We start from the raw sequence: 27,418 nt of genomic DNA, 5'->3' as shown, positions 1-27,418 counted from the left end.
GATGGCATATGAACATTTTAATGTGCCATTGAATTTGGTTTGCTAGTATTTTGTTGAGAATTTTTGCATCTGTGTTCATTGGCATGAATTTTTTTTTTTCTTGAGATGTCTTTGCCTGACTTTGTTCTGAGGGTAATTCTGGTCTTGCAAAATGAGTTTGAAAGTGTTTTCTTCTGTTCAATTTTTTTTTTTTTAGGAGATTAAGGAGGATTGGCCTTATTTTTCTTTAACTGCTTGATAGAATTCAACTATGAAGCTGTCAGATCATCCCAGGCTTTTCTTTCTTGGGAGGTCTTTGATAACTAATTCAGTGTCTTTGCCCGTTATAGGTTGGTTCAGATTACCAACTTTTTCATGATTCAACCTTGGAAGGTTATTTCTAGGTTTCTCTTAGTTTATAAAATTTGTTGGTATATAATTATAGTCTCGTCATCTCTTGTATGTCTGTGATATCTGTTGTAATGCCTCCTCTTTCATTTATAATTTTATGAGTTGTCTCTTTTTTCCCCTCTGTTAGCCTAGCTAAAAGTTTGCCAATTCTATCTTCTCAAAGAGACCAGCTCTTAGGGTTTTTTTGATGTATTTTTTTTATTGTTTTTCAAATCTCTATTTTACTTATTTCTGCTCTAATATATATTATCACCTTCCTTCTGCTAACTCTGAGCTTGGTTGTTTCTTCAAGTTGGAAAGGATGCTTGATCTGATTTCAATCTTTTTAAATGTTTAAGACTTGGGTTTGGCCTATGCTCTATCCTGGAGAATGTTTTACATATACTTGAAGAGAATGTGTATTCTGGTGCTACTGGATGGAACGTTCTGTGTATGTTTGTTAGGCTCGTTAGGTCTGTAATGTTGTTCAAATCTAATGTTTTGCAATGGATTTTCTGTTATGGATGATCTAGCCAATATTGAAAGTGTGGTAATGGAGTCACCTAATATTATTACTGTGTTTGTGACTTTCTGTTTTTAGTTCTGTTAACGTTTGCTTTGCATATTTAGGTATTCTAAGGTTGGGTGCATATGTATTTGTAATTGTTATATCCTCTTGATGAATTGGTCTCTTTGTCATTATATAATAACCTTCTGTGTCTCTTGTGACAGTTTTTGACTTAAAGTCTATTTTATCTGATATTAGTGTGCCCTCTGATATTTTATCTGATATTAGTGTGCATCACTGACTCAATGGACATGAGTTTGGGTGAACTCCAGGAGTTGGTGATGGACAGGGAGGCCTGGCCTCCTGTGGTTCGTGGGGTTGCAGAGAGTCAGACACGACTGAGCGACTGAACTGAACTGAAGTGTGCCCTCCCTGCTCTCTTTGCCATTTTCATGGACTACTTATTTCTATCCTTTTGCTTTTTGTTTATTTGTATCCTGAAGGCTTAAATGAGTATCTTGTAGGTAGCATATAGTTGTCTTATTTTTAGTTCATCCGTTTACTCTGTGTCTTTTGATTGTTGAATATAATTTATTTACTTTCGAAGTAATGTTTGACAAAGAAGATTTGCTATTGCCATAGTGTTGCTTTCTGTACATTTTGTAGTTCTTTTGTCCTATTTTTCCTCTTTTACTGTCTTACTTTGTGATGATTTTTTGTGTGTGATGATACGCTTTGTTTCATTTCTCTTTATATTTTGTGCTTTGACTAAAAGTATTTTCTTTGTGATTATCACAAGGCTTATAAAAACATTTTATAGTGATAACAGGCTATTTAGGATAACAGCTTCAATTTCATGTAAAAGTCTATGCTTTTACTTCTTTCCCCCCATATCTCATGCTATTAATGCTGTTATAACATTTTTTAATAGAGTGCATCCTTGAACAAATTGTTGCAGTTATAGTTATTTTTAATGCTTTTATTTTTTAACTTTTATACCAGAGTTAAAAGTGATTAACATAGCACCGCATTATGTATATAGGGCTTCCCAGGTGTCTTAGTGGATAAAGAATCTGCTTGCAACACAGAAGGTGCAGGAAACAGGCCACCATGGGTAAGAAGTGACGTGGGTGAAGTGCAGCTGTTCTTCTTACCCACTTCAGTGCATCGACTCGCAGATATTTTTAATCTCCAGGGGACTGGAAATTTTTTGAGGGGGATTCCGTGGCTCCCACGAAGGTGTTCTTATCCATGGTATATACGGTCTGAAAATCACCTATTTTCCCACACTGCTGATACCTCTCTCCTCTTCTTTTCCATTATTGATCATAGTATAGTATTCAGTTCAGTCGCTCAGTCGTGTCAGACTCTCTGCGACCCCATGAATTGCAGCACGCCAGGCCTCCCTGTCCATCACCAACTCCCGGAGTCCACCCAAACCCATGTCCATCGAGTCGGTGATGCCATTCAACCATCTCATCCTCTGTCGCCCCCTTCTCCTCCTGCCCCCAATCCTACCCAGCATTAGGGTCTTTTCCAATGAGTCAACTCTTCACATGAGGTGGCCAAAGTATTGGAGTATCAGCTTCAACATCAGTCCTTCCAATGAACACCCAGGATTGATCTCTTTTAGGATGGATTGATTGGATCTCCTCGCAGTCCAAGGGACTCTCAAGAGTATTCTCCAAAACCGTAGTTCAAAAGCATCAATTCTGCGGCGCTCAGCTTTCTTCACCATCCAACTCTCACATCCATACATGACCACTGGAAAAACCATAGCCTTGACTAGACGGACTTTTGTTGGCAAAGTAATGTCTCTGCTTTTAAATATGCTATCTAGGTTGACCATAACCTTCCTTCCAAGGAGTAAGCGTCTTTTAATTTCATAGCTGCAGTCACCATCAGCAGTGATTCTGGAGCCCAAAAAAATAAAGTCTGACACTGTTTCCACTGTTTCCCCATCTATTTCCCATGAAGTGATGGGACCAGATGCCATGATCTTAGTTTTCTGAACGTAAGCCAACTTTTTCACTCTCCTCTTTCACTTTCATCAAGAGGCTCTTTAGTTCTTCTTCACTTTCTGCCATAAGGGTGGTGTCATCTGCATACCTGAGGTTATTGATATTTCTCCCGGCAATCTTGATTCCAGCTTGTGTTTCTTCCAGCCCAGCGTTTCTCATGATGTACTCTGCATATAAGCTAAATAAGCAGGGTGACAATATACAGCCTTGACGTACTCCTTTTCCTATTTGGAACCAGTCTGTTGTTCCATGTCCAGTTCTAACTGTTGCTTTCTGACCTGCATACAGGTTTCTCAAGAGACAGGTCAGATGGTCTGGTATTCCCATCTCTTTCAGAATTTTCCACAGTTTATTGTGATCCACACAGTCAAAGGCTTTGGCATAGTCAATAAAGCAGAAATAGATGTTTTTCTGGAACTCTCTTGCTTTTTTGATGATCCAGCAGATGTTGGCAATTTGATCTCTGGTTCCTCTGCCTTTTCTAAAACCAGCTTGAACATCTGGAAGTTCACGGTTCACGTATTGCTGAAGCCTGCCTTGGAGAATTTTGAGCACTACTTTAATTATTCGTATTAATGATAACTTGAAAAATTAATCAAATTGTCGAAGACAACTAGTATAGTGATGTAGAGTCATTGCTGTGCCCAAAGGGAATACATATTCTGCCTCAGAAACCAGATTCACATGCCCACAGAGATACCTGAACAACTTCTGGTGAGACTGGGCAGTATTTATGATTCTAATTAGTCTCTGAGCCCAATTATGGAAAGGGAGATAGCCCAGGCTATGATTCTTCTGATACAGTAATTTTTTTACTGTGCAATTAAGGCTGGTGTAACAGTCAGAAACTATAAATTTAACCCACTCATCCCTGGTTCAGTTGTATAAGGGGACACACCCCTGTACCCAGATTATACGTTTTATGTACAGACTGACAGTCTTGGCAAGAATAAAAATATAGGTAGAACAACAAGAAAAACAAAACAAAAATATTTTAGGAGAAAATGATGTGAAGCAAGGAGTCAGAAGGTTTAAAAAATTAAGATTATTTGGGAATTAAGAGAGCCATGGAGGAAGCATGTAAATTATCATGTGTGAAACGAATCGCCAATCCAGGTTCAACGCATGATACAGGGTGCTCTGGGCTGGTGCACCGGGATGAGCCAGAGGGATGGGGTGGGGATGGAGGTGGAAGGGGGGTTCTGGAAGGGGAAAACATGCACACTCATGGTGGATTCATGTCAATGTATGGCAAAACAAATACAATATTGTAAAATTAAAAAATAGAAAATAAACTAATTAAAAAAAAAGAGCCATGGAAAGAAAAATAAACCCTTCCTTTAATGAAGGAAGCAAGTACAATGATAAAGCTAGGTTCAAAGAACTTTTGAGGAACTGGGTATTTAAATACTGAAGAAGAAGTTGGGCGAAATAAGCCCCTCTAATAAAGCTATGTACCGTATGATTCCACCTATATGACATTCTGGAAAAGGAAAATTCTAGAGACAGTGAGAAGATCAGTAGTTGTCAGGCTCCGAGGAGGAGATGAATAGGAAGAGCATGAAGGACGTTAGGGCACAGCAGGTGCTCACTTATCTCCACCTATAGAATGTAAAACACCAGGAAAGGGCTCTAACAGACATGGAGTTTGAGTGATTCTGATGTGTCAGTGTAAGGTCCAACTGCAACAAACGCGTCATGTGCTTGGTTGTGTGGGGCAGGGCTTATAAGGAAAATCTCTGCGCTTTCTCCTCATAGGTTCTGTGATCCTTAAACAGCTATGCAATAAAGTTTTAATGATAAAAGAAATTAGAATAAACTGAAGATTGCCATTTATACACATTTGTAAAAAAAAAATCTGCATTCTGAAAAAGCAAATAAAATACCTTCTCATTATATTTATACATGTTTTCTTTTAGAAGCAATTTTAATTATTGGTTTCGATTTGGATGTTAACTCTATAAGCTTAGGCAACACAAGTATTGTGTTTTGTCTTCCCACCCATCACTTGGAGAACTTGTGTCAAATTTGCTGCAGGTAGTAGATACTTGTTGACAATAAGAGAAATACCCAGAAACTCTCTTTGTGAGGTGTGGCAGTAAATGTTATATAAGCTGAGGGCTTCAGTCCATGCTTGGGGTCACAAAGAATCTGACACTACTGAGTGACTGAACAACAACTAAGACCTTGAAGCTGGGACAATTTTGACTTAGTTTGTGTAGAACAATGATGATACCCATGAGGTATTGGGGCTCAGGCTGAGTAAAAGGCTTGGCAGTGATGGTATTTAGATATTTGTTTGCAAAAGTAGATATACATAAAGGGTACCCTGAAGCTATGAGCTAATAGTAGCACTGAAGAGATCAGAGATATATAATTGGGCAAGTCGTTTTTTATAGTTGTTTTCAACGTGGTATGTAAAACAAATCTTCTCTTGTGTGTTCTTCAAACTTTTTTCTAAATGTTTATGAAGCATATTTATTGTTTTGTGAACGGTTGCTTATTTTCTGCTTATGGATGGCATATGGAGAAGCCGGAGGTTGCACATGTTGAGTATATTCTTCGTGAGTTGCAAGTAATTTTTATAGCCGTTCCTTATCTCTACTTTCTTACTTTTTAATAATTATGGTAGTCTCCTTACCTTTCAGTTTCTCGTATCTCACACCATCAACACCCACTCCGTTATGCACAGTAAATTCAGTCACCTAAATGTCAACATGAAGACAGCTGGCTCATTGCTCTTAGCTACTGTGGGAAAAATGGGTGGAAATCTCAAGCCTGAAGAGAGAGAAAACTTGGGTATCATTGATGTATACTTTTTTCTTATGTTTCTTTTTCCCTCCAGATAAAACCACTTAATACACCTTGCAGGAAAGTAGTTGATGAGTGTGACTTTCAAGAATTTTGTAATGGGAATCAGTCACACTGTGGAATTGACACTTACGCACGCAATGGAGAGCTCTGTGACTCGGGTGATGCATACTGTTATAAAGGACAGTGTAGGTCATTTAACAGACACTGTAGCAGATTAATTGGAGGAGGTAATGACCACAGTTTTCCTTGTAGTTTCTAAATTCTGATTATTCCAAACAGTGTTATTTAATGCTATAAAAAAATGTAAGTGTAAATTTTAAAATAAGTGTATACTATGTATGTGTGTGCTAAGTCGCTTCAGTCGAGTCTGACTCTTTTTGCGACCCTATGGACCATATGGATTGAAGGCAGGAGGAGAAGGGGATGACAGAGGATGAGATGTCTGGATGGCATCACTGACTCAATGGACTTGAGTTTGGGTAAACTCTGGGAGTTGGTGATGGACAGGGAGGCCTGGCGTGCTGCGATTCATGGGGTCGCAGAGTCGGACACGACTGAGCGACTGAACTGAACTGAACTGATGGACCATAACCCACCAGGGTCCTCTGTGCATGGGATTCTCCAGGCAAGAATACTGGAGTGGGTTGTTGTGCCCTCTTCCAGGGGATCTTCCTAACTCAGGAATCGAACCCATGTCTGTTATGTCTACCTGCATTGGCAGGCAAGTTCTTTACCACCAGCGCCACCTGTGAAGCGCATACTATGTATAGGCCCAGTGCATATTAGTGTTAAAGGAAGTAAAATTTTCTTGATTCTGAGAAAAAGCTTCAGATCCCCTGGAGGAGGAAATGGCAACCCACTCCAGTATTCCTGCCAGGGAATCCCATGGACAGAGGAGCCTGGTGGGCTACAGTCCATGGGGTCACAGAGTCGGATATAACTGAAGCAACTTACACACTCACACTGTTTTCCACAGTGGCTCCGCCACTTTACATTCCTGCTAACAGTGTATGAGGATTCTTTTATTCACATTCTCTCCAGTATGTGTTGTTCATGTTCTTCTTGATGATAGCCATTCTGACCAGGTGATATTGTTGTTTTATTTGCATTTCTCTCTTTGACATCTTTTCATGTACTTGAGGGCCATTCACATTTCTCTTTTGGGAAAATGTCTCTTCAGTCCTTCTGTCCACTTGAATATTTATTAACACCACTTCGTTACGCAGTGTCTGCAACAAAAGCAGAACAGGTTTATAGTCAGTGACAAATGGCTCAGTTGAAGCAGATCACCGACTGTTAGGTCAGATACAGAAGAGAAACAGCTACCCAGCAAAAGCTGGCTGAAACACAGCTTTGGATCATATCAATTCTGATGCTTTATCTATTTTCTGTGATATATCAAGTTATCCTTCAGAATCATACATGATTCAGTTTTTTGGTGGGTTGGTTCTAAAAACAAAAAATTCAAGCATATTTTCAGAGCTTGAACTGCTGTTTCCTCTGTCAACTGCATCAGTCACGGGTTTGATCAGAGAAGCAGAACCCCTAGGAGATACATGGAATGTGGGATTTATGTAGGAGTTTGAGCTTATACAGTGACACAATCCAAATCCACCTCATCAGCTCATTGTTTGACTTCTACGTTATCTGATTTCTATTTTTCCTCTAAACATTTTCCTAAAAATGTGAAGAGAAACTGCCTCATCAGCTCATTGTTTGACTTCTACTTTATCTGATTTCTATTTTTCCTCTAAACATTTTCCTAAAAATGTGAAGAGAAACTGCGAAATCACCACTATGTTAATAACATTCAAGAGAGCAGAGCAGCAACATGGTTCAGGATGGTCTCTGGACACTAGCTCCAGGATGACTCTTCTAAGCTTTCATTAAAATAGTCATGAAAATTCTGTAAAAGACAAAATGCATAAAATGAAAAAGTAAAAGAGGTAGACAAAATGATGACAATATTGGAATGAACTCTATGAAGCCTTAAAGTACATGGAATAAGATTGATGAGAATCTTCCTGTTATAGGTTGAAATGTGTCCCCCTCAAAATGACATGTTAAGTCTGTTAAAATATTCAAAGAGTACAGTTTAACTGATCTAAGCAAGTTTTATTTTTTTGCTTCATGAAGCAGACAATCTCCCCTCTCAGGAGTCCAGAGAACTGTGAAACAAGGAAACAGGACTGTGAGCTTTTATAAAAGAAGGCAATCAGGGAATAAAGGAAGAGTATCTGGCTTCCACCAATTGACTGGAATTGCATATCAGACCTTATTTAGAACAAAGAAATCATTACAGATTCTTGGTGGTTGGGTTTGGCTGGCTGGACATACTGTATTTCTGGTCAAGGGGAGTATTTATAGTTTTATTCACAGTCTCTCCAGTTTGCTGACCTGGCATCCCACCAGGAATGGCTCCATCTTGGGCCTAGAAATTTATTTCAGTAAGTCCTAATATCCCCAGTAGCTCAAAATATGGGTTTATTTGTAAATGGAGTCTATATAGAGACAATCCAGTTAAAGTGAGGTCATTAGAGTGGGTGCTACTAAAGTATGACTGGTGCCCTTATAAAAGGGGTAATTTGGGCATTCACAGAGGGGAAGCAATCTAAAAACAAAGTGAGAAGATGGCCAGGGGACTGGAGTGATAGATCAATAAGCCAAGGAATTCCAGGCGTTTCCAGTAAACCCCAGGAGCTAGAAAAGACAAGGAAGGATTCTCCTCTTGAGACTTCAGAGAGAGGACAGCCCTGCCAACATCTTGGCTTCTGACTTGAGTCTCAAGAACTGTGAGAAAACAAATTTCTGTTATTTTATGCCACCTAGTTTTTGATGCTTTGTTACAGCAGCCCCAGGAAACTAATAGGCTAGCAATGCTTCCTCACATGGGATAATTCATAGTATGGACCTATGACAGCTCTTTTTAATGTATTCTTCATCCTCGGTCACCCTCTTCAGGTTGGTGTGTAAACTGTACTAAGAACTCCCATGGGCACCCATCCTCTGCCTTGAAAATGCCTTCAGATTTGCCTTGTATGTGTTATTGTTGTTCTTCTTCAGTTGCTCAGTCGTGTCCGACACTTGCAACCCCATTGACTGCAGCACGCCAGGTTTCCCTGTCCTTCGTTCGGAGTTTGCTCAAACTCATGTCCACTGAGTCAGGGATGCATTCCAACCAGTTCATCCTCTGTGCCCCCTTCTCTTCTTGCCCTTAGTCTTTCCCAGCATCAGAGTCTTTTCCAGTGAGTTGGCTCATCGCATCAGGTGGTCAAACTATTGGAGCTTCAACTTCAGCGTCAGGCCTTCCAATGAATATTCAGGGTTGATTTCCTTTAGGATTGACTGGCTTGATCTCCTAGCTGTCCAAGGGACTCTCAAAAGTCTTCTCCAGCACAATAGTTCAAAAGCATCAGTTCTTCAGCACTCAGCCTTCTTTATGGTCCAGCTCTCACTTCCATACATAACTCCTGGAAGAACCACAGCTTTGACCATATGGACCTTTCCTGGCAACGTGATGTCTCTGTTTTTTTAATATGTTGTGTAGGGTTGTCATAGCTTTTCTTCCAAGGATATGTGTCTTTTAATTTCACTCTCCACAGTGATTTTGGAGCCCAAGAATATAAAGTCTGTCACTGTTGCCATATTTTCCCCATCTGTTTACCATGAAGTGATGGGACTGGATGCCAAAATCTTAGATTTTTGAATGTTGAATTTTAAGCCAGCCTTTTCACTCTCCTCTTTCATCTTCATCAAGAGTCTCTTTAGTTCTTCTTTGCTTTCTGCCGTTAGAGTGGCGTCATCTGCATATCTGAGGTTATTGATATTTCTCCCTTCAATCTTGATTCCAGCTTCTGCTTCATACATTCTGGCATTTCGCATGATGTACTCTGCTTATAAGTTAAAATGAGCAGGGTGACAGTATATAGCCTTGATGTACTCCTTTCCCAATTTGGAATCAGTCTGTTGTTCCATGTCCAGTTCTAACTATTGTTTCTTGACCTGTATACAGGTTTTGCAGGAGGCAGGTAAGGTGGTCTGGTATTCCCATCTCTTTAAGAATTACCACAGTTTGCTGTGATCCACACAGTGAAAGGCTTTAACATAGTCAATGAAGCAGAGCTAGATGTTTTTCTGGAATTCTCATGCTTTTCCTATGATCCAGTGGATGTTGGCAATTTGATCTCTGGTTCCTCTGCCTTTTCTAAATTCAGCTTGTACATCTGAAAGTTCTTAGTTCACATACTGTTGAATCCTAGTTGGAAGGATTTTGAGCATTACCTTGCTAGTGTGAAATAAGAACAATTGTGCGGTAGTTTGAACACAAATTGGCATTGCCCTTCTTTGGGATTGGAATGAAAACTGACCTTTTCCAGACCTCTGGCCACTGCTGACTTTTTCAAATTTGCTGGCATAGTGAGTGCAGCACTTTCACAGCATCATCTTTTTAGGATTTAAAGTAGTTCAGCTGGAATTCCGTCACCTCCACTAGTTTTGTTTGTGGTAATGCTTCCTAAGGCCCACTTGACTTCACATGACAGGTTATCTGGCTCTAAATGAGTGATCATACCAATGTGATTATTCGGGTCATAATAATTCAGTCAACCTTTTCTGTACAATTTCTTTTTTCTTTTAGGGGCTAGAGGTGCTTCATTTGCTTGCTTTGATGAAATAAATTCAAGAACAGATAGATATGGAAACTGTGGCCGTGGTGGTTGTTCGTTTTCGTATGTATTTAGAAAATTATAATTTTGTTTGGAATGTAGCTTGTATATTGGTAAGATTCTGGAATACATGTGCAAACTAAGATACCATTTTATAACAGATTTTCTCTGTTTTATGATCTGAGCTGAACAATATTACCTACTTCCTACAGATAACATGTGTTCAATAGCTATAATGTTATATCAATGACCATAAAAATCATGTCTATTGATGGGATGAGGTAGTCATTGTGTGAAGTCCTATGTATATACTTATATTTATACTGTGTATTTAAACATATATTTATATACATCAAATGTTTGTAGTTAGAATCATTTATCCCATTTTACTAATGAAAAAAAATGGAACACCAGTAATCATTTGCTCAAATTTCGGAAACTAATATAGAACAAATCAGGGCTGTCAGATTGCAAAAATGGTTTATGTTTCCCTTGCTACATTTCCTCACAAAACACAAAGAGCCACATCATACCTGAATCGGTATGCTCCTAAAATTTACTTACAGAAAACTTTTGAAATCCGGATTTAAATTATCAAAATACTTTTTAAAGTTAGCTGTAACAGCAATCTACTTTATTTCTGTAAATAATGAGAGTTTTTTTTTTCTTCTTTATGCTTTTAGAAACGCAATGTGTGGAAAATTAGTTTGTGCCTGGCCATATAAAACTTTAGTATCACAACCAAATTTATCTGTGATCTATACACATTTACGAGATGAAATATGTGCATCAACATTTCTGAATGCTGAGAAACTACCTAGAGATACAGCTACCACAGTTGAACGCCCTGAGGAGAGAGATAAAACATTTGTAGAAGATGGCTCTATCTGTGGTCCTGGAATGGTAATTAGAAGCAAAAATTTTAAGTGTTTTAACAATAATATTTTATACTTATGCTGATTTTGACAATATACCAGCCAATGCACTTTAAAATAGCCTTTTAGAGGTATCATTTATCATGAAATTCATTCATGGTAAGTGCACAGTTCATTCAGTTCAGTCACTCGGTCATGTCCCACTCTTTGTGACCCCATGGACTGCAGCATGCCAAGCTTCCCTGTCCATCACCAACTCCCAGAGCTTATGTCCATTGAGTTGGTGATGCCATTCAACCATCTCATCCTCTGTCATCCCCTTCTGCTCCTGCCTTCAATCTTTCCCAGCATCAGGGTCTTTTCCATGGGTCAGTTCTTTGCATCAGGTGGCCAAAGGATTGTAACTTCAGATTCAGTATCAGTCCTTCCAATGAATATTCAGGACTGATTTTCTTTAGGATGGACTGGCTGGATCTCCTTGCAGTCCAAGGGACTCTCAAGAATCTCCTGCAATACCACAGTTCAAAAACGTCAATTGTTGGGTGCTCAGCTTTCTTTATAGTCCAACTCTACATTCATACATGACTACTGGAAAAACCATAGCTTTGACTAGACGGACCTTTGTCAGCAAGCTTTTTAATATGCTGTCTAGGTTGGTCATAAATTTTCTTACAAGGAGCAAGAGTCTTTTAATTTCATGGCTACTGTCACAATCTGCAGTGATTTTGGAGCCACCAAAAATAAAGGCTGCCACTGTTTCCACTGTTTCCCCATCTATTTGCTATGAACGGACCAGATGCCATGATCTTAGTTTTCTGAATGTTGAGTTTTAAGCCAACTTTTTCCTTCTCCTCTTTCACTTTCATCAAGAGGCTCTTTAGTTCTTCGCTTTCTGCCATAAGGATCATTTCCCTACTGTCATCTGTATATCTGAGATTACTGATATTTCTCCCAGCAATCTTGATTCCAGTTGGTGCTTCATCCATCTGGACATTTCACATGATGTACTCTGCATATATGTTAAATAAGCAGGGTGACAATATACAGCCTTGATGTACTCCTTTCCCAATTTGGAACCAGTCTGTTGTTCCCTGTCCAGTTCTAACTATTGCTTCCTGACCTGCATACAGATTTCTCAGGAGGCAGGTAAAGTGGTCTGTTATTCCTATTTCTTTAAGAATTTTCCAGTTTGTTGTGATCCACAAGTCAAAGGCTTTGGCACAGTCAATAAAGAAGAACTAGATGTTTTTCTGGAACTCTCTTGCCTTTTCTATGATTCAACGGATGTTGGCAATTTGATCTCTGGTTCCTCTGCCTTTTCTAAAACCAGCTTGAACATCTGGATGTTCATGGTTCATGTACTGTTGAAGCCTGGCTTGGAGGATTTTGAGCATTACTTTGCTATCAAGTGAGATGAGTACAACTGTGCGGTAGTTTGAGCATTCTTTGGCATTGTCTTTCTTTGGGATTGGAATGAACACTGACCTTTTCCAGTCCTGTGGCTACTGCTGAGTTTTCCAAATTTGCTGGCATGTTGAGTGCAGCACTTTTACAGCATCATCTTTTAGGGTTTGAAATAGCTCAGCTGGAATTTCATTACCTTCACTAGCTTTTTTCGTAGTGATGCTTCCTAAGGCCCACTTGACTTCACATTCCAGGATGTCTGGCTCTAGGTGAATTATCACACTATTGTGATTATCTGGATCATGAAGATATTTTTGTATAGTTCTTCTATGTATTGTTGCCACCTCTTCTTAGTATCTTCTGCTTCTGTTAGGTCCATACCATTTCTGTCCTTTATTGAGCCCATCTTTGCATGAAATGTTCCCTTGATATCTCTAATTTTCTTGAAGAGATCTCTAGTCTTTCCCATTCTATTGTTCCCTCTATTTCTTAGCATTGATCACTGAGGAAGGCTTTTTTATCTCTCCTTGCTATTCTTTGGAACTCTGCATTCAAATGGGTATATCTTTCCTTTTCTACTTTGCCTTTAGCTTCTTTTCTTTTCTCAGTTATTTGTAAGGCCTCCTCAGAGAACCATTTTGCCTTTTTGCTTTTCTTTTTCATTGGAATGGTCTTGATCCCTGCTTCCTGTACAATGTCACCAACCTCCGTCCATAGCTCATCAGGCACTCTGTCTGTCAGATCTAGTCCCTTGAATCTATTCCTCACTTCCACTGTATAATTTTAAGGACTTTGATTTAAGTCATACCTGAATGGTCTAGTGGTTTTCCCTACTTTCTTCAATTTCAGTCTGAATTTGGCAATAAGGAGTTCATGATCTGATCCACAGTCAGCTCCCGGTCTGGATTTTGCTAACTGTGTAGTGCTTCTCCATCTTTGACTGCAAATAATATAATCAATCTGATTTCAGTATTAACCGTTGGGTGATGTCCATGTGTAGAGTCTCCTCTTGTGTTGTTGGAACAGGGTGTTTGCTATGATGAGTGCATTCTCTTAGCAAAACTCTTGTTAGCCTTTGCCCTGCTTCATTTTGTACTCCAGAGCCAAATTTGCCTGTTACTCCATATACCTCTTGACTTACTACTCTTGCATTCCAGTCCCCTATAATGAAAAGGACATCTTTTTTGAGTGTTAGTTCTAGAAGGTCTTGTAGGTCTTCATAGAGCCATTCAACTTCAGCTTCTTTAGCATTCCTGGTTGGGGCATAGACTTGGATTACTGTGATATTGAATGGTTTGTCTTGCAAACAAAGAGAGATCATTGTGTTGTTTTTGAGATTGCATCCAAGTACTGCCTTTTGGACTCTTTTGTTGACTATGATGGTTACTTCATTTCTTCTAAGGGATTCTTGCCCACAGAATAGATATAATGGTCATCTGAGTTAAATTCACCCATTCCAGCCCATTTTAGTGCACTGATTCCTAGAATGTTGATGTTCACTCTTGCCATCTCCTGTTTGACCACTTCCAAATTACCCTGATTCATGGACCTAACATTCAAGTTTCCTATGCAATATTGTTTACAGCATCAGACTTTATTTCCATCAGCAGTCACATCCAGAACTGGGCGTTTTTGTTTTTTTGTTTTTTTGCTTTGGCTCCGTCTCTTCATTCTTTTTGGAATTATTTCTCCACTGATCTCCAGTAGCATATTGAGCGCCTATCGGCCTGGGGAGTTCATCAGGTCAGCATAGTTCATTGCTTTTAATTAATTTATATGGTTGCACAACCATTGCCATGTTAGGTTTTAGACCACACCATCACTGCCTGAATTCCCTCTTGCCCATATGGAACACCCCACATCCCTAAGCAGCATGCCAGTTTCCCCTATGATTAACATCTAACAGTAGTATGGTACATTTGTTATAATCAATGAACCAATGTTAATACATGATTTTTACCTGAATACCCCTTTTAGTCTGAATTCATTCAGATTTCCTAAGCCTTTACCTTGTGTCCTTTTGCAGTACTACACCCAGTATACTACAACTTTATTGAATGTGTCCTTAGCCTCCTCTTGATACCTTCTCACATTTTTCTTCTTTTTGATGATCTTGACACTTTGGAGTAGAACTAGTAGATATTCTGTAAAATGTCCCTCAATTTGGATTTGTGTAATGTTTTTCTTGGAATTAGACTCAGTCTATATGTTCTTGGAAAGAAAATTGCACAGGTAAAGTGCACCTTCATTGTATCAGTTATATATGTGCATCGATGTTAACCTTGATTACCTGGCTGAGGTAATGTTTGTCAGATTTCTCATTGTAAAATTATTCTTTTTCCCCCTTCCCATATTGTACTTTATTTTAAAAATTCACTATGTATGTACCAGACTTAAAGAGTAGTAAGTTATGTTCTGTCTTGTTGAGGGCTCAGGAATCTATATACTTTATTTTAATTGAAGTATAGTAGATTTATGATATTATAAAAGCTTCAGGTATACAACAGAGTAATCCATCATTTCTATAGGTTATACTCCATTTGAAGTTATTATAAAATATTGGCTATAGTCCTTTTGCTGTATAATATATCTTTGAAGCTGATTTATTTTATATATATTCTTAATCCCCTGTGCTTCTCTTGCTTCTCATTACTTCCCTGTACCACAGATAACCACCAGTTTGTTTCCTATACCTATGTCAGTGTTTTGTTATGTTCACTGTTTCTTTTATATTTTATATTCCATATATGTGATAATATATAGTATTTGTCTTTTTCATTCTGACTTATTTCATTAAGCATGATACCCTAAAAGTCCTTGTGTTCTTACAAAAGGCAAAATTTCATTTGTGTTAATGGCTGAGTAATAATCTTTTGTATATATATATATATCCCACATCTTCTTCATCCATTAATCTGTTGATGGACACTTAGGTTGCTTCCATATCTTGGTTGTTATAAATAATGCTGTTATGAACCCTGGGATGCATATAGCTTTTTAAATCAGTGTTTTCATTTCCTTTTGATATATAATTAGGAGTGGAATCAATGAATCACATGGTAATTTTATTTTTATTTTTTGATGAACCGCTATACTATCTTCCACAATGGCTATGTTAGCTTACATTCTCACATACAATGCACTATAGATTCTTTTTCTTCACACCCTCTCCAGCATTTGTTATTTGTAAACTTTTTGATGATAACCATTGAAGAGGTCTGTGAAGAGCTGACTGTGGCTCAGATCATGAACTCCTTATTGCAAATTCAGACTTATGGAAGAAAGTAGGGAAAACCACTAGACCATTCATGTATGACCTAAATCAAATCACTTACAATTATACAGTGGAAGTGAGAAATAGATTTAAGGGACTAGAGCTGATAGACAGAGAGCCTGATGAACTATGGATGGAGGTTTGAGACATTGTACAGGAGACAAGGATCAAGACCATCCCCAAGAAAAAGAAATGCAAAAAAGAAAAATGGCTGTCTGAGGAGGACTTTCAAAAGGTTTTGAAAAGAAGAGAAATGAAAAGCAAAGGAGAAAAGGAAAGATATAACCATTTGAAAGCAGAGTTCCAAAGAATAGCAAGGAGAGATAAGAAAGCCATCCTCAGTATCAATGCAAAGAAACAGAGGAAAATAATAGAATGGGAAAGACTAGAGATCTCTTCAAGAAAATTAGAGATACCAGGGGAATATTTCATGCAAAAATGGGCACAATAAAGGACAGAAACGATATGGACCTAACAGAAGCAGAAAATATTAAGAAGAGGTGGCAAGAATACACAGAAGAACTATACAAAAAAGATCTCTATGACCCAGATAATCATGATGGTGTGATCACTCACCTAGAGCCAGACATCCTGGAATGCGAAATCAAGTGGGCCTTAGGAAGTATCACTACGAACAAAGCCATGGAGGTGATGGAATTCCAGTTGAGCTATTTCAAACCCTAAAAGATGATGCTGTGAAAGTGCTGCACTCAATATGCCAACAAATTTGGAAAACTCAGCAGTGGCCACAGAACTGGTAAAGGTCAGTGTTCATTCCAATCCCAAAGAAAGGCAATGCCAAAGAATGTTCAAGCTACCGCACAATTGCACTCATCTCACTCACTAGTAAAATAATGCTCAAAATTCCTTAAGCCAGACTTCAACAATACGTGATCCATGAACTTCCAGAATGTCAAGCTGGATTTAGAAAAGGCAGAGAAACCAGAGATCAAATTGCCAACATCTGCTGGATCATCGAAAAAGCAAGAGTGTTCCAGAAAAACGTCTATTTCTGCTTTATTGACTATGCCAAAGCCTTTGACTGTGTGGATCACAATAAACTGTGGAAAATTCTGCAAGAGATGGGAATACCAAACCACCTGACCTACCTCTTGAGAAATCTGTATGCAGGTCAGGAAGCAACAGTTAGAACTGGACATGGAACCACAGAATGCTTCCAAATAGGAAAAGGAGTACGTCAAGGCTGTATATTGTCACCCTGCTTATTGAACTAATATGCAAAGTACATCATGAGAAATACTGGTCTGGAGGAAGCACAAGCTGGAATCAAGATTGCCGGGAGAAATATCAGTAACCTCAGATATGCAGATGACACCACCCTTATGACAGAAAGTGAAGAACTAAAGAGCCTCTTGGTGAAAGTGAAAGAGGAGAGTGAAAAAGTTGGCTTAAAACTCAGCATTCAGAAAACTAAGATCACGGCCTCCAGTCCCATTACTTCATGGCAAATAGATGGGGAAACAGCAGAAACAGTGGCTGACTTTATTTTTTGGGGCTCCAAAATCACTGCAGATGGTGACTGCAGCCATGAAATTAAAAGACGCTTACTCCTTGGAAGGAAAGTTATGACAAACCTAGACAGCTTATTAAAAAGCAAAGACATGATTTTGCCAACAAACGTCCATGTGGTCAAGGCTATAGTGTTTCCAGTAGTCATGTATGGATGTGAGAGTTGGACTATAAAGAAAGCTGAGCACCGAAAAATTGATGCTTTTGAACTGTGGTGTTGGAGAAGACTCTTGAGAGTTCCTTGGACTGCAAGGAGATCCAACCAGTCCATCCTAAAGGAGATCAGTCCTAAGTGTTCATTGGAAGGACTGATACTGAAGCTGAAACTCCAATCCTTTGGCCACCTGATGCGAAGAGCTAACTCATTTGAAAAGACCCTGATCCTGGAAAAGATTGAAGGCGGAAAGAGATGGAGACGCCAGAGGATGAGATGGTTGGATGGCATCACTGACTCAATGGACATGAGTTTGAGTAAGTTCTGGGAGTTAGTGATGGACAGGAAGTCCTGGCGTGCTTCAGTCCATGGGGTCACAAACAGTCGGACATGACTTGAGTGACTGAACTGAACTGAACTATTGAAGAGGTCTACAAGGATTATTTCATTGTGGTTTTGACTTGCATTTCTCTGATTTATTTTGTTGTTGTTCAGTCACTCAGTCATTATGACTCTGCCACCCCATGAACTACAGCACACCAGGCTTCTCTGTCCTTCTCTCCCTGAGTTTGCTCAAACTCTTGTCTATTGAGCTGATGATGCCATGCGATTATCTCATCAACTGTCGCCCCCTTCTCCTCCTGCCCTCAGTCTTTCCTAGCATCAGCGTCTTTTCCAATGAGTCGCTAATTGCATCAGATGGCCAAACTATTGGAGCTTCAGCTTTAGCATCTGGCTTTCCAATGAATATTCAGGGTTGATTTCCTTTAGGATTGAATGGCTTGACCTCCTTGGTGTCCAAGGGACTCTCAAGAGTCTTCTCACCACAGTTCAAAAGTGTCAAATTGTTCGGCGCTCAGCCTTTTTTACGGTCCAACTCTCACATCCATACATGACTACTGGAAGAACCGTAGCTTTGACCATATGGACCTTTGTTGGCAATGTGATGTCTCTGTGTTTTTAATATGTTGTATAGGGTTGACATAGCTTTTCTTCCAAGGATCAAGTGTCTTTTAGTTTCATGAGTGAAGCCACTGTCCACAGTGATTTTGGAACCCAAGAAGATAAAGTCCGTCACTGTTGCCATATTTTCCCCATCTGTTTACCATGAAGTGATGGGACTGGGTGCCAAAATCTTAGATTTTTGAATGTTGAATTTTAAGCCAGCTTTTTCACTCTCCTCTTTCAGCTTCATCAAGAGACTCTTTAGTTCCTATTTGCATTCTGCCATTAGAGTGATGTCATCTGCATGTCTGAGTTTATTGCTATTACTCCAGGAAATCTTGATTCTTGCTTCTGCTTCATCCAACCTGGCATTTCGAATTTCGCATGATGTACTCTGCATATAAGTTAAAATAAGCACGGTGACAGTATACAGCTTTGATGTACTTCTTTTCCAATTTGAACCAGTTTATTGTTCCATTTCTGGTTCTAACTGTTGCTTCTTGACCTGTATATAGATTTCTCAGGAGGTAGATAAGGTGGTCTGGTATTCCCATCTCTTTCAGGATTTCCCACAGTTTGTTGTGATCCACACAGTCAAAGGCTTTAATATAGTCAATGAAGCAGAAGTAGATGTTCTTGTGGAACTCTCTTGCTTTTTCAATGATCCAGCGGATGTTGGCAATTTGATCTCTGGTTCCTCTGCCTTTCCTGAATTCAGCTTGTACATCTTGAAGTTGCCAATTCATGTACTGTTGAAGCCTAGCTTGAAGGATTTTGAGCACTATCTTGGTAGCATGTGAAATAAGAAGAATTGTATGGTAGTTTGAACATTTGTTGGTATTGCCCTTCTGAGGGGTCGGAATGAAAACTGACCTTTTCTAGACCTGTGGCCGCTGCTGAGTTGTCCACATTTGCTGGCATATTGAGTACAGCACTTTAAAAGCATCATTTTAGGATTAGAAATAGCTCAGGTGGAATTCCATCACTCCACTAGCTTTGTTTATAGTAATGCTTCTCAATGCCTACTTGACTTCACACTCCTGGATGTCTGGCTCTAGGCGAGTGAGCACACCATCATGATTGTCCAGTTTACTATGACCTTTTTTGTATAGTTCTTTGTATTCTTGCTACCTCTTCATAATTTCTTCTGCTTCTGTTAGTTTCTTGCTGTTTCTGTCCTTTATTGTGCACATCTTTGCATGAGGTTTCTCTTTCATATCTCTTAATTTTCTTAGAGATCTTCAGTGTTTCCCATTCTACTGTTTTCCTCTATTTCTTTGCATTGTTCACTTAAGAAGCCTTTTCTCTCCTTGTTATTCTCTGGAAGTCTGCATTCAGTTGAGTATATCTCTCCTTTTCTTCTTTGCCTTTTGCTTCTTTTCTTTTCTCAGCTATTTGTAGGGCCTCCTCAGACAACCACTTTGACTTCTTGCATTTCTTTCTCTTGGAGATGTTTTTGGTAAGTGCCTCCTGTACAGTGTTATGAACCTCCCTCCATAGTTCTTCAGGCATTCTGTTTATCAGATCTAATCCCTTAAATCTGTTTTCTCACCTCCACTGTATGTATAATCATAATGTATTTGATTTAGGTCATGCCTGAGTGGCCTAGTGGTTTTCCCTTCATACTTCAGTTTCAGCCTAAATTTTGCTCTAAGGAGCTCATGATCCAAGCCACAGTCAGCTCCAGGTCTTGTTTCTCCTGAGTGTATAGAGCTTTTCCTCTTTGGCTGCAAAGAATATAATTAATCTGATTTCGGTATTGACCATCTGGTGATGTTCATGTGCAGACGTGTCTCTTGTCTTGTTGGAAGAGGATGTTTGCTGTGACCAGTGTGTTCTCTTTGTTGGCCTTTGCCATGCTTCATTTTGTACTCGAAGGCCAAACTTGCCTGTTACTGAAGGTATCTCTTGATTCCTCCTTTTGCATTCCAGTCTGCTATAATGAAAAGGACATCCTTTTTTGATGTTAGTTCTAGATGGTCTTGTATGTCTTCACAGAACTGTTCAAGTTCCTTTGTCATTATTAGCTGGACATAGACTTGTATTACTGTGAAGTTCAATGTTTTTCCTTGGCAACAAACAGATCATTCTGTCATTTTTGAGATTGCACTCAAATACTGCATTTCAGACTCTTTTGTTGACTGTGAGGGCTCCTACATTTTTTCTAAGGGATTCTTGCCCACAATAGTAGATATAATGGTCATCTCAATGAAATTTGCACTTTCCCATCCGTTTTAGTTCACTGATTTCTAAAGTGTTGATGTGTACTCTTGTCATCTCCTGCTTGACCATGTCCAATTTACCTTGATTCATGGACCTAATATTCCAGGTTCCCATGCAATATTGTTGTTTACAGCATCAGAGTTTACTTTCACCACCAGACACATTCACAACTTAGCATAATTTCCACTTTGGCCCAGTCTCTTCATTCTTTCTGCAGCTATTTCTCTGCTCTTCTGCAGTAGCACACTTAAGTCTAGTTTTCTAGTTATTTACTGGGTATGTACTCAGTCACTCAGTTGTATCAGACACTTTTGCGACCCCACAGACTCCTCTGTCCATGGGTTAGTATTCCAGATAAGAATACTGGAGTGGGTCTCCATTTCCTCCTTCAGGAGAGCTTTCCGACTCAGGGATCGAGTCTGTGTCTCCTGTGTCTCCTGCCTTGGCAGGTGGATTCTTTTTTACCATTGAGCCACCTGAGAAGCTTGTAGGACAGTAAGGTTGGGCCATTATCAGCAATATAAATAATTACATTGCCATTAAAAGTGAAGAAACAGTAAAAGTTTTGTTTCTGAATTTGAGGAAACATGTGGAACCAGTTACTAGTTTAAAATGTTTCATTTCAGTTTATAAAAGCATATAACTAACGAAGTGAGGATTAGAAATGCATCAAGAAAAAAGAAGCTTTCTCATTTATCATCAGAAAAGTATAACCACAATTAATTTTTCTCATTATTTAATTTATCCCTGGATAATTAAGTTTTACTTCCCTGCATCTTGAGTTAGCAGTTTGCTTTCATATGGCGTTTTATTCTTGGATATAAAGGATTCCAGGAAACCCTGATTCAGCCATATGATATGTCTAATTCACACCACAGTGAAATTGTCTAATCAGTGTCAGCATAAGTTCCATATCCTGTACCTGTGAATCTAATTCTTAAATTCAAATAGTTTAGAATACCTTAGAGGATCCTTTCTACATGTCAGTGAAGACTTAGTTTCTATCCTGTATCTGAAAGCACAAACTACCAGTTGATCAAAAGCTTATAAAGTTTGAATGGTTAATTTATTAGAGTCACCAATAGTATGAAAATGGAGAAAAACAAAATCTCTTATTGAAGCGCAGGGGTGTGATAACTGTTGATTAAGAGTTTGATCAAAGTATCTCTTGAGGATAAGAAAATATTATGGAGAGAAATGAACTTGATTTTCTATGAGCTTTCAATTCATTCTTGTAACATATACAATATATGCTGAGACCAATAGTTTTGCTTATATTAATAACATTTAAAATTAATCTAGGGAAGGCTGGCTGAATTTCTTTGACAGTTCATCCTATGCAGCTCTTTTTTAAAAAAAATTTATTTTTTATTGACGGATAATTGCTTTACAGAATTGTGCTGTTTTCTGTCAAACCTCAACATGAATCAGCCACAGGTATACATATATCCCCTCCCTTTTGAACCTCCCTCCCCATCCCACCCCTCTACGTTGATACAGAGCCCCTGTTTGAGTTTCTTGAACCATACAGCAAATTCCCATTGGCTATCTGTTTTACATATGGTAATGTAAGTTTCCATGTTACTCTTTCCATACATCTCACCGTCTCCACCCCTCTCCCCATGTCCATAAGTCTATTGTCTATGTCTGTTTCTTCACTATTGCCCTGTAAGTAAATTCCTCAGTACCATTTTTCTGTATTCCATATATATGTGTTAGAATATGGTGTTTATCTTTCTCTTTCTGACTCACTTCACTCTGTATAATAGGTTCTAGGTTCATCCACCTCATTAGAACTGACTCAAATGTATTTCTTTTTATGGCTGAGTAATATTCCATTGTGTACACAACTTCTTTATCCATTCATCTGTCGATGGACATCTAGGTTCATCCATATTCTGGCTATTGTAAATAGTGCTGCAGTGAACAGTGGGATACATGTGTCTCTTTCAATTTTGGTTTCCTCAGGGTATATACCTAGGAGTGGGATTGTTGGGTCATATGGTGATTTTATTCCTAGATTTTTAAGGAATCTCCATACTGTCATCCTATGCAGCTCCTACATAGCTATTTAACTGAGAAATAATGGAGAATATCATAAATTAGGAGTTTGGAGTTAAGATATACACTACTATGTATACAATAGGTATACAACAACAACCTACTGTATGGCACAGGGGTCTGTATTCAGTATGTTGCAATAACATATAATAGAAAAGAATCTGAAAATGAATCATCACTGTGTGTGTGCTCAATCTTGTCCGACTCTTTGCAACCTCATGGACTGCATCCCACCAGGCTCCTCTGTCCATGCGATTTTCCAGGCAAGAATACTGAAGTGGGTTGCCATTTCCCACACCAGAGGAAAAAGAATATATATAGAGAGACATATATATATATGTGTGTGTGAATTACTTTGTTGTACACCTGAAGCTAACACAACATTGTAAATTAGCTATACTTAAATTTTTAAATAGATTAAAAAATAAAGATATAAAATTCTTCTCAACTGCAGTTAGGAATAATAGTTTCTGTTATTTTGTAAAAAGTCCTTACAGTATGATGCATTTTCATTAAAAATTTAATATCTTACAAAAATAAATAATGGAGAATACCACACAAATTTAAGTATTTCTAGCATTCTTATATTTATGAGACAAGAAGTCAAATCTGTTCCTTTCTGTTCGCAGTCTCAGATATTTCAAAATAGTTTAAGGTATTAAAAAAATGACCCCCCAAATTTTTTGACTTTAGACTCAGAACTGGTAAGATAAAAATCACCACAGTTGTCCGAGGTGGTATGGTCACTTAATTAAAAAGGATTCTTGGTATATAGTAAAATTTGCTTCAGTTCAGTTCAGTTGCTCAGTTGTGTCCAACTCTGTGCCACCCCATGAACTGCAGCATGCCAGGCCTTCCTGTCCATCACCAACTCACTGAGTCCACCCAAACCGATGTCCAACCAGCCATCTCATCCTCTGTCGTCCCCTTCTCCTCCTGCCCTCAATCTTTCCCAGCATCAGGGTCTTTTCAAATGAGTCAGCTCTTCGCATTAGGCGGCCAAAATATTGGAGTTTCAGCTTCAACATCAGTCCTTCCAATGAACACCCAGGACTGATCTCCTTTAGGATGGACTGGTTGGATCTCCTTGCAGTCCAAGGGACTCTCAAGAGTCTTCTCCAACACCACAGTTCAAAAGCATTAATTCTTCTGCACTCAGCTTTCTTTATAGTCCAACTCTCACATCCATACATGACTACTGGAAAAACCATAGCCTTGACTAGACGGACCCTTGTTGGCAAAGTAATGTCTCTGCTTTTTAATATGCTGTCTAGGTTGGTCATAACTTTCCTTCCAAGGAGTAAGTGTCTTTTAATTTCATGGCTGCAGTCACCATCTGCAGTGATTTTGGAGCCCAAAACAATAAAGTCTGACACTGTTTCCACTGTTTCCCCATCTATCTGCCATGAAGCAATGGGACCAGATGCCATGATCTTAGTTTTCTGAATGTTGAGCTTTAAGCCAACTTTTTCACTCTCCACTTTCACTTTCATCAAGAGGCTCTTTAGTTCTTCTTCACTTTCTGCCATAAGGGTGGTGTCATCTGCATATGTGAGGTTATTGATATTTCTCCTGGTAATCTTGATTCCAGCTTGTGCTTCATCCAGCCGAGCATTTCTCGTGACATACTCTGCATATAAGTTAAATAAGCAGAGTGACAATATACAGCCTTGACGTACTCCGTTTCCTATTTGGAACCCGTCTGTTGTTCCATGTCCAGTTCTAACTGTTGCTTCCTGACCTGCATACAGGTTTCTCAAGAGGCAGGTCAGGTGATCTGGTATTCCCATCTCTTTCAGGATTTTCCACAGTTTATTGTGATCCACACAGTCAAAGGCTTTGGCATAGTCAATAAAGCAGAAATAGATGTTTTTCTGGAACTCTCTTGCCTTTTTGATGATCCAGCGGATGTTGGCAATTTGATCTCTGGTTCCTCTGCCTTTTCTAAAACCAGCTTGAACATCTGGAAGTTCACGGTTCACGTATTGCTGAAGCCTGGCTTGGAGAATTTTGAGCATTACTTTACTAGCATGTGAGATGAGTGCAATTATGCGGTAGTTTGAGCATTCTTTGGCATTGTCTTTCTTTGGGATTGGAATGAAAACTGACCTTTTCTAGTCCTGTGGCACTGCTGAGTTGTCCATATTTGCTGGCATATTGAGTGCAGCACTTTCACAGCATCATCTTTTAGGATTTGAAATAGCTCAACTGGAATTCCATCACCTCCACTAGCTTTGTTCATAGTGATGCTTCCTAAGGCCCACTTGACTTCACATTCCAGGATGTCTGGCTCTAGGTGAGTGATCACACCATCGTGATTGTCTGGGTCATGAAGAACTTTTTTGTACAATTGTTCTGTGTATTCTTGCCACCTCTTCTTAATATCTTCTGCTTCTGTTAGGTCCCTACCATTTCTGTCCTTTATTGAGCCCATCTTTGCATAAAATGTTCCCTTGGTATCTCTAATTTTCTTGAAGAGATCTCTAGTGTTTCCCATTCTATTGTTTTCCTCTATTGCTTTGCCTTGATCACTGAGGAAGGCTTTCTTATATCTCCTTGCTATTCTTTGGAGCTCTGCATTCAAATGGGTATATCTTTCCTTTTCACCTTTGCTTTTCACTTCCCGTCTTTTCACAGCTATTTGTAAGGCTTCCTCAGACAGCCATTTTGCTTTTTTGCATTTCTTTTTCTTGGGGATGGTCTTGATTCCTATGTCCTGTACAATGTCACGAACCTCCATCCATAGCTCATCAGATAGTCTGTCTTCTGCGCTCTGTCTTTAAATCTGTTTCTCACTTCCACTGTATAGTCATAAGGGATTTGATTTAGGGCATACCTGAATGGTCTAGTGGTTTTCTCCACTTTCTTCAATTTCAGCCTGAATTTGGCAATAAGGAGCTCACGATCTGAGCCGCAGTCCGCTCCCGCTCTTGGTTTGCTGTCTGTAGATTTGCTCCCTGTTAATCAAAGTGACAATGCAAGAGCCCCCATATTAACAGGTGAATATTAATATAGTAATATAGTTAATATTAATATAGTAAATATATAATAGTAAATTAATATAGTTAATATTAATATAGTAAAATGACACAGAACTTCAGCTCTTTCAAAAATATCTCGAAGTTTCAAAAATAACCATTTACAGGATACAAAGCCAGAAAATTATTTTGGTGAACTACTGAATCTCTCCCATTTAGGTGAATTTACAGAAAGTAAAGAAAAACTTTGTACTACCTCTATTAAGAGCAAATTAAATACTTCACAACCAATTGCTAGGTATACAATTCTTAAAAATCCAAATTCTAATTTTACATCAATACAGTATTCAGTTCAGTTCAGTTGCTCAGTTGTGTCCGCCTCTTTGCCACCCGGTGAACTGCAGCACACCAGGCCTCCCTGTCCATCACCAACTGCCGGAGTCTACCCAAACCCATGTCCATTGAGTTGGTGATGCCATCCAACCATCTCATCCTCTGTCAGGCTCTACATTATTCACAGGCACATTTTAAAAATTACCTTGTGATGGATCCCACCAAAACTGAACAGTTGTTACTAAAATTTTTCAGACTCATTATTTTTTTGATTATAGATGTTATAAACAAAATAAAGGTTACTTTACACAAAATATAATATTCCGTAGTCATTTAAATCTTGACTTTGACTATCCTCTTTTATATTCTGAAATAATCAGATATAACATTAGATAAAGCTAGTTTGTCTTTTGAAAAGCAATTACACAACCCATTACCCTGAGATGGCTGTCTTCTGCCATTATTGCTATTAATATGTCCCAACTGTATAATTATAATTTTAACCCAATTAAGGTATATTTCAGAAAGAAGTGAGAGGTAGATCATTAATTACTACCTCTCATACAGAAGCTAGTTAGCCACCTAAAAACTTACACACATAATACAGTTCCTTAAAGCCACACTCATTTTCTTTTTAAAGTGTCAAATATGAACAATTTACACAACCCAAAGGTATAGCCATTCTATAATATGTAAAATAAGCAAAATTGTATGTGTATACACATGTATATGTATATATACACATGTATATGCATATAGGCAAACATTCACATACATATTTATATATTCACAAATATTTAAATATTTATATATTCACAAATATATATATACACATGTATGTATAATGGGTGGGCTTCCGTGGTAGCTCAGCTGGTAAAGAATCCGCCTGCAATGCAGGAGACCCAATTTGATTCTTGAGTCGGGAAGATCCCCTGGAGGAGGGATAGGCTACCTGCTCCCGGGTGCTACCCGTGGGATGGGAAGATCCCCTGGGGAAGGGCATGGCAATGCACTCCAGTATTCTTGCCTGGCGAATCCCCATGGACAGAGGAGCTTGGAGGGCCACAGTCCATGGGATCCTGAAGTGTCAGACAGGACTGAGCAACTAAACACAGCACAGCATATATCATGGGCAGACTTATTGACTGGTCAAGAATCAGAAATGAAATCAAAACAACTCAAAACCAAACTGAGAAGGAAAAGAAAACTCAAGAGAAATGGAGAGTCAGCCAAATTAAATCTTTGATACCACTTGTAATTACCCT

At 38.8% G+C, this 27,418-nt stretch overlaps 1 protein-coding gene across 5 annotated transcripts in view; it reads left to right on the top strand.

Moving 5' to 3' along the window:
* Positions 1 to 27,418, top strand: part of ADAM32 (ADAM metallopeptidase domain 32) — a 252,915-nt gene that overhangs the window by 202,742 nt on the left and 22,755 nt on the right. For all 5 annotated transcript variants that reach the window (XR_014063396.1, XM_081524007.1, XM_081524006.1 and 2 more), the window contains 3 exons: positions 5,744 to 5,939; positions 10,349 to 10,439; positions 11,060 to 11,279. Coding sequence is in view for 4 of the 5 variants with exons in the window: in XM_081524007.1 (XP_081380133.1) it covers positions 5,744 to 5,939; positions 10,349 to 10,439; positions 11,060 to 11,279 (507 nt within the window). In the remaining variant the exon portion in view is untranslated. The remainder of the gene's footprint in view (positions 1 to 5,743; positions 5,940 to 10,348; positions 10,440 to 11,059; positions 11,280 to 27,418) is intronic.

Source organism: Giraffa tippelskirchi, chromosome 8 (assembly GCF_054371585.1).
Source record: "Giraffa tippelskirchi isolate mGirTip1 chromosome 8, T2T-mGirTip1v1.2.pri, whole genome shotgun sequence".
Lineage (NCBI taxonomy): Eukaryota > Metazoa > Chordata > Mammalia > Artiodactyla > Giraffidae > Giraffa > Giraffa tippelskirchi.
This window is presented reverse-complemented; position numbering and strand designations above follow the sequence as displayed.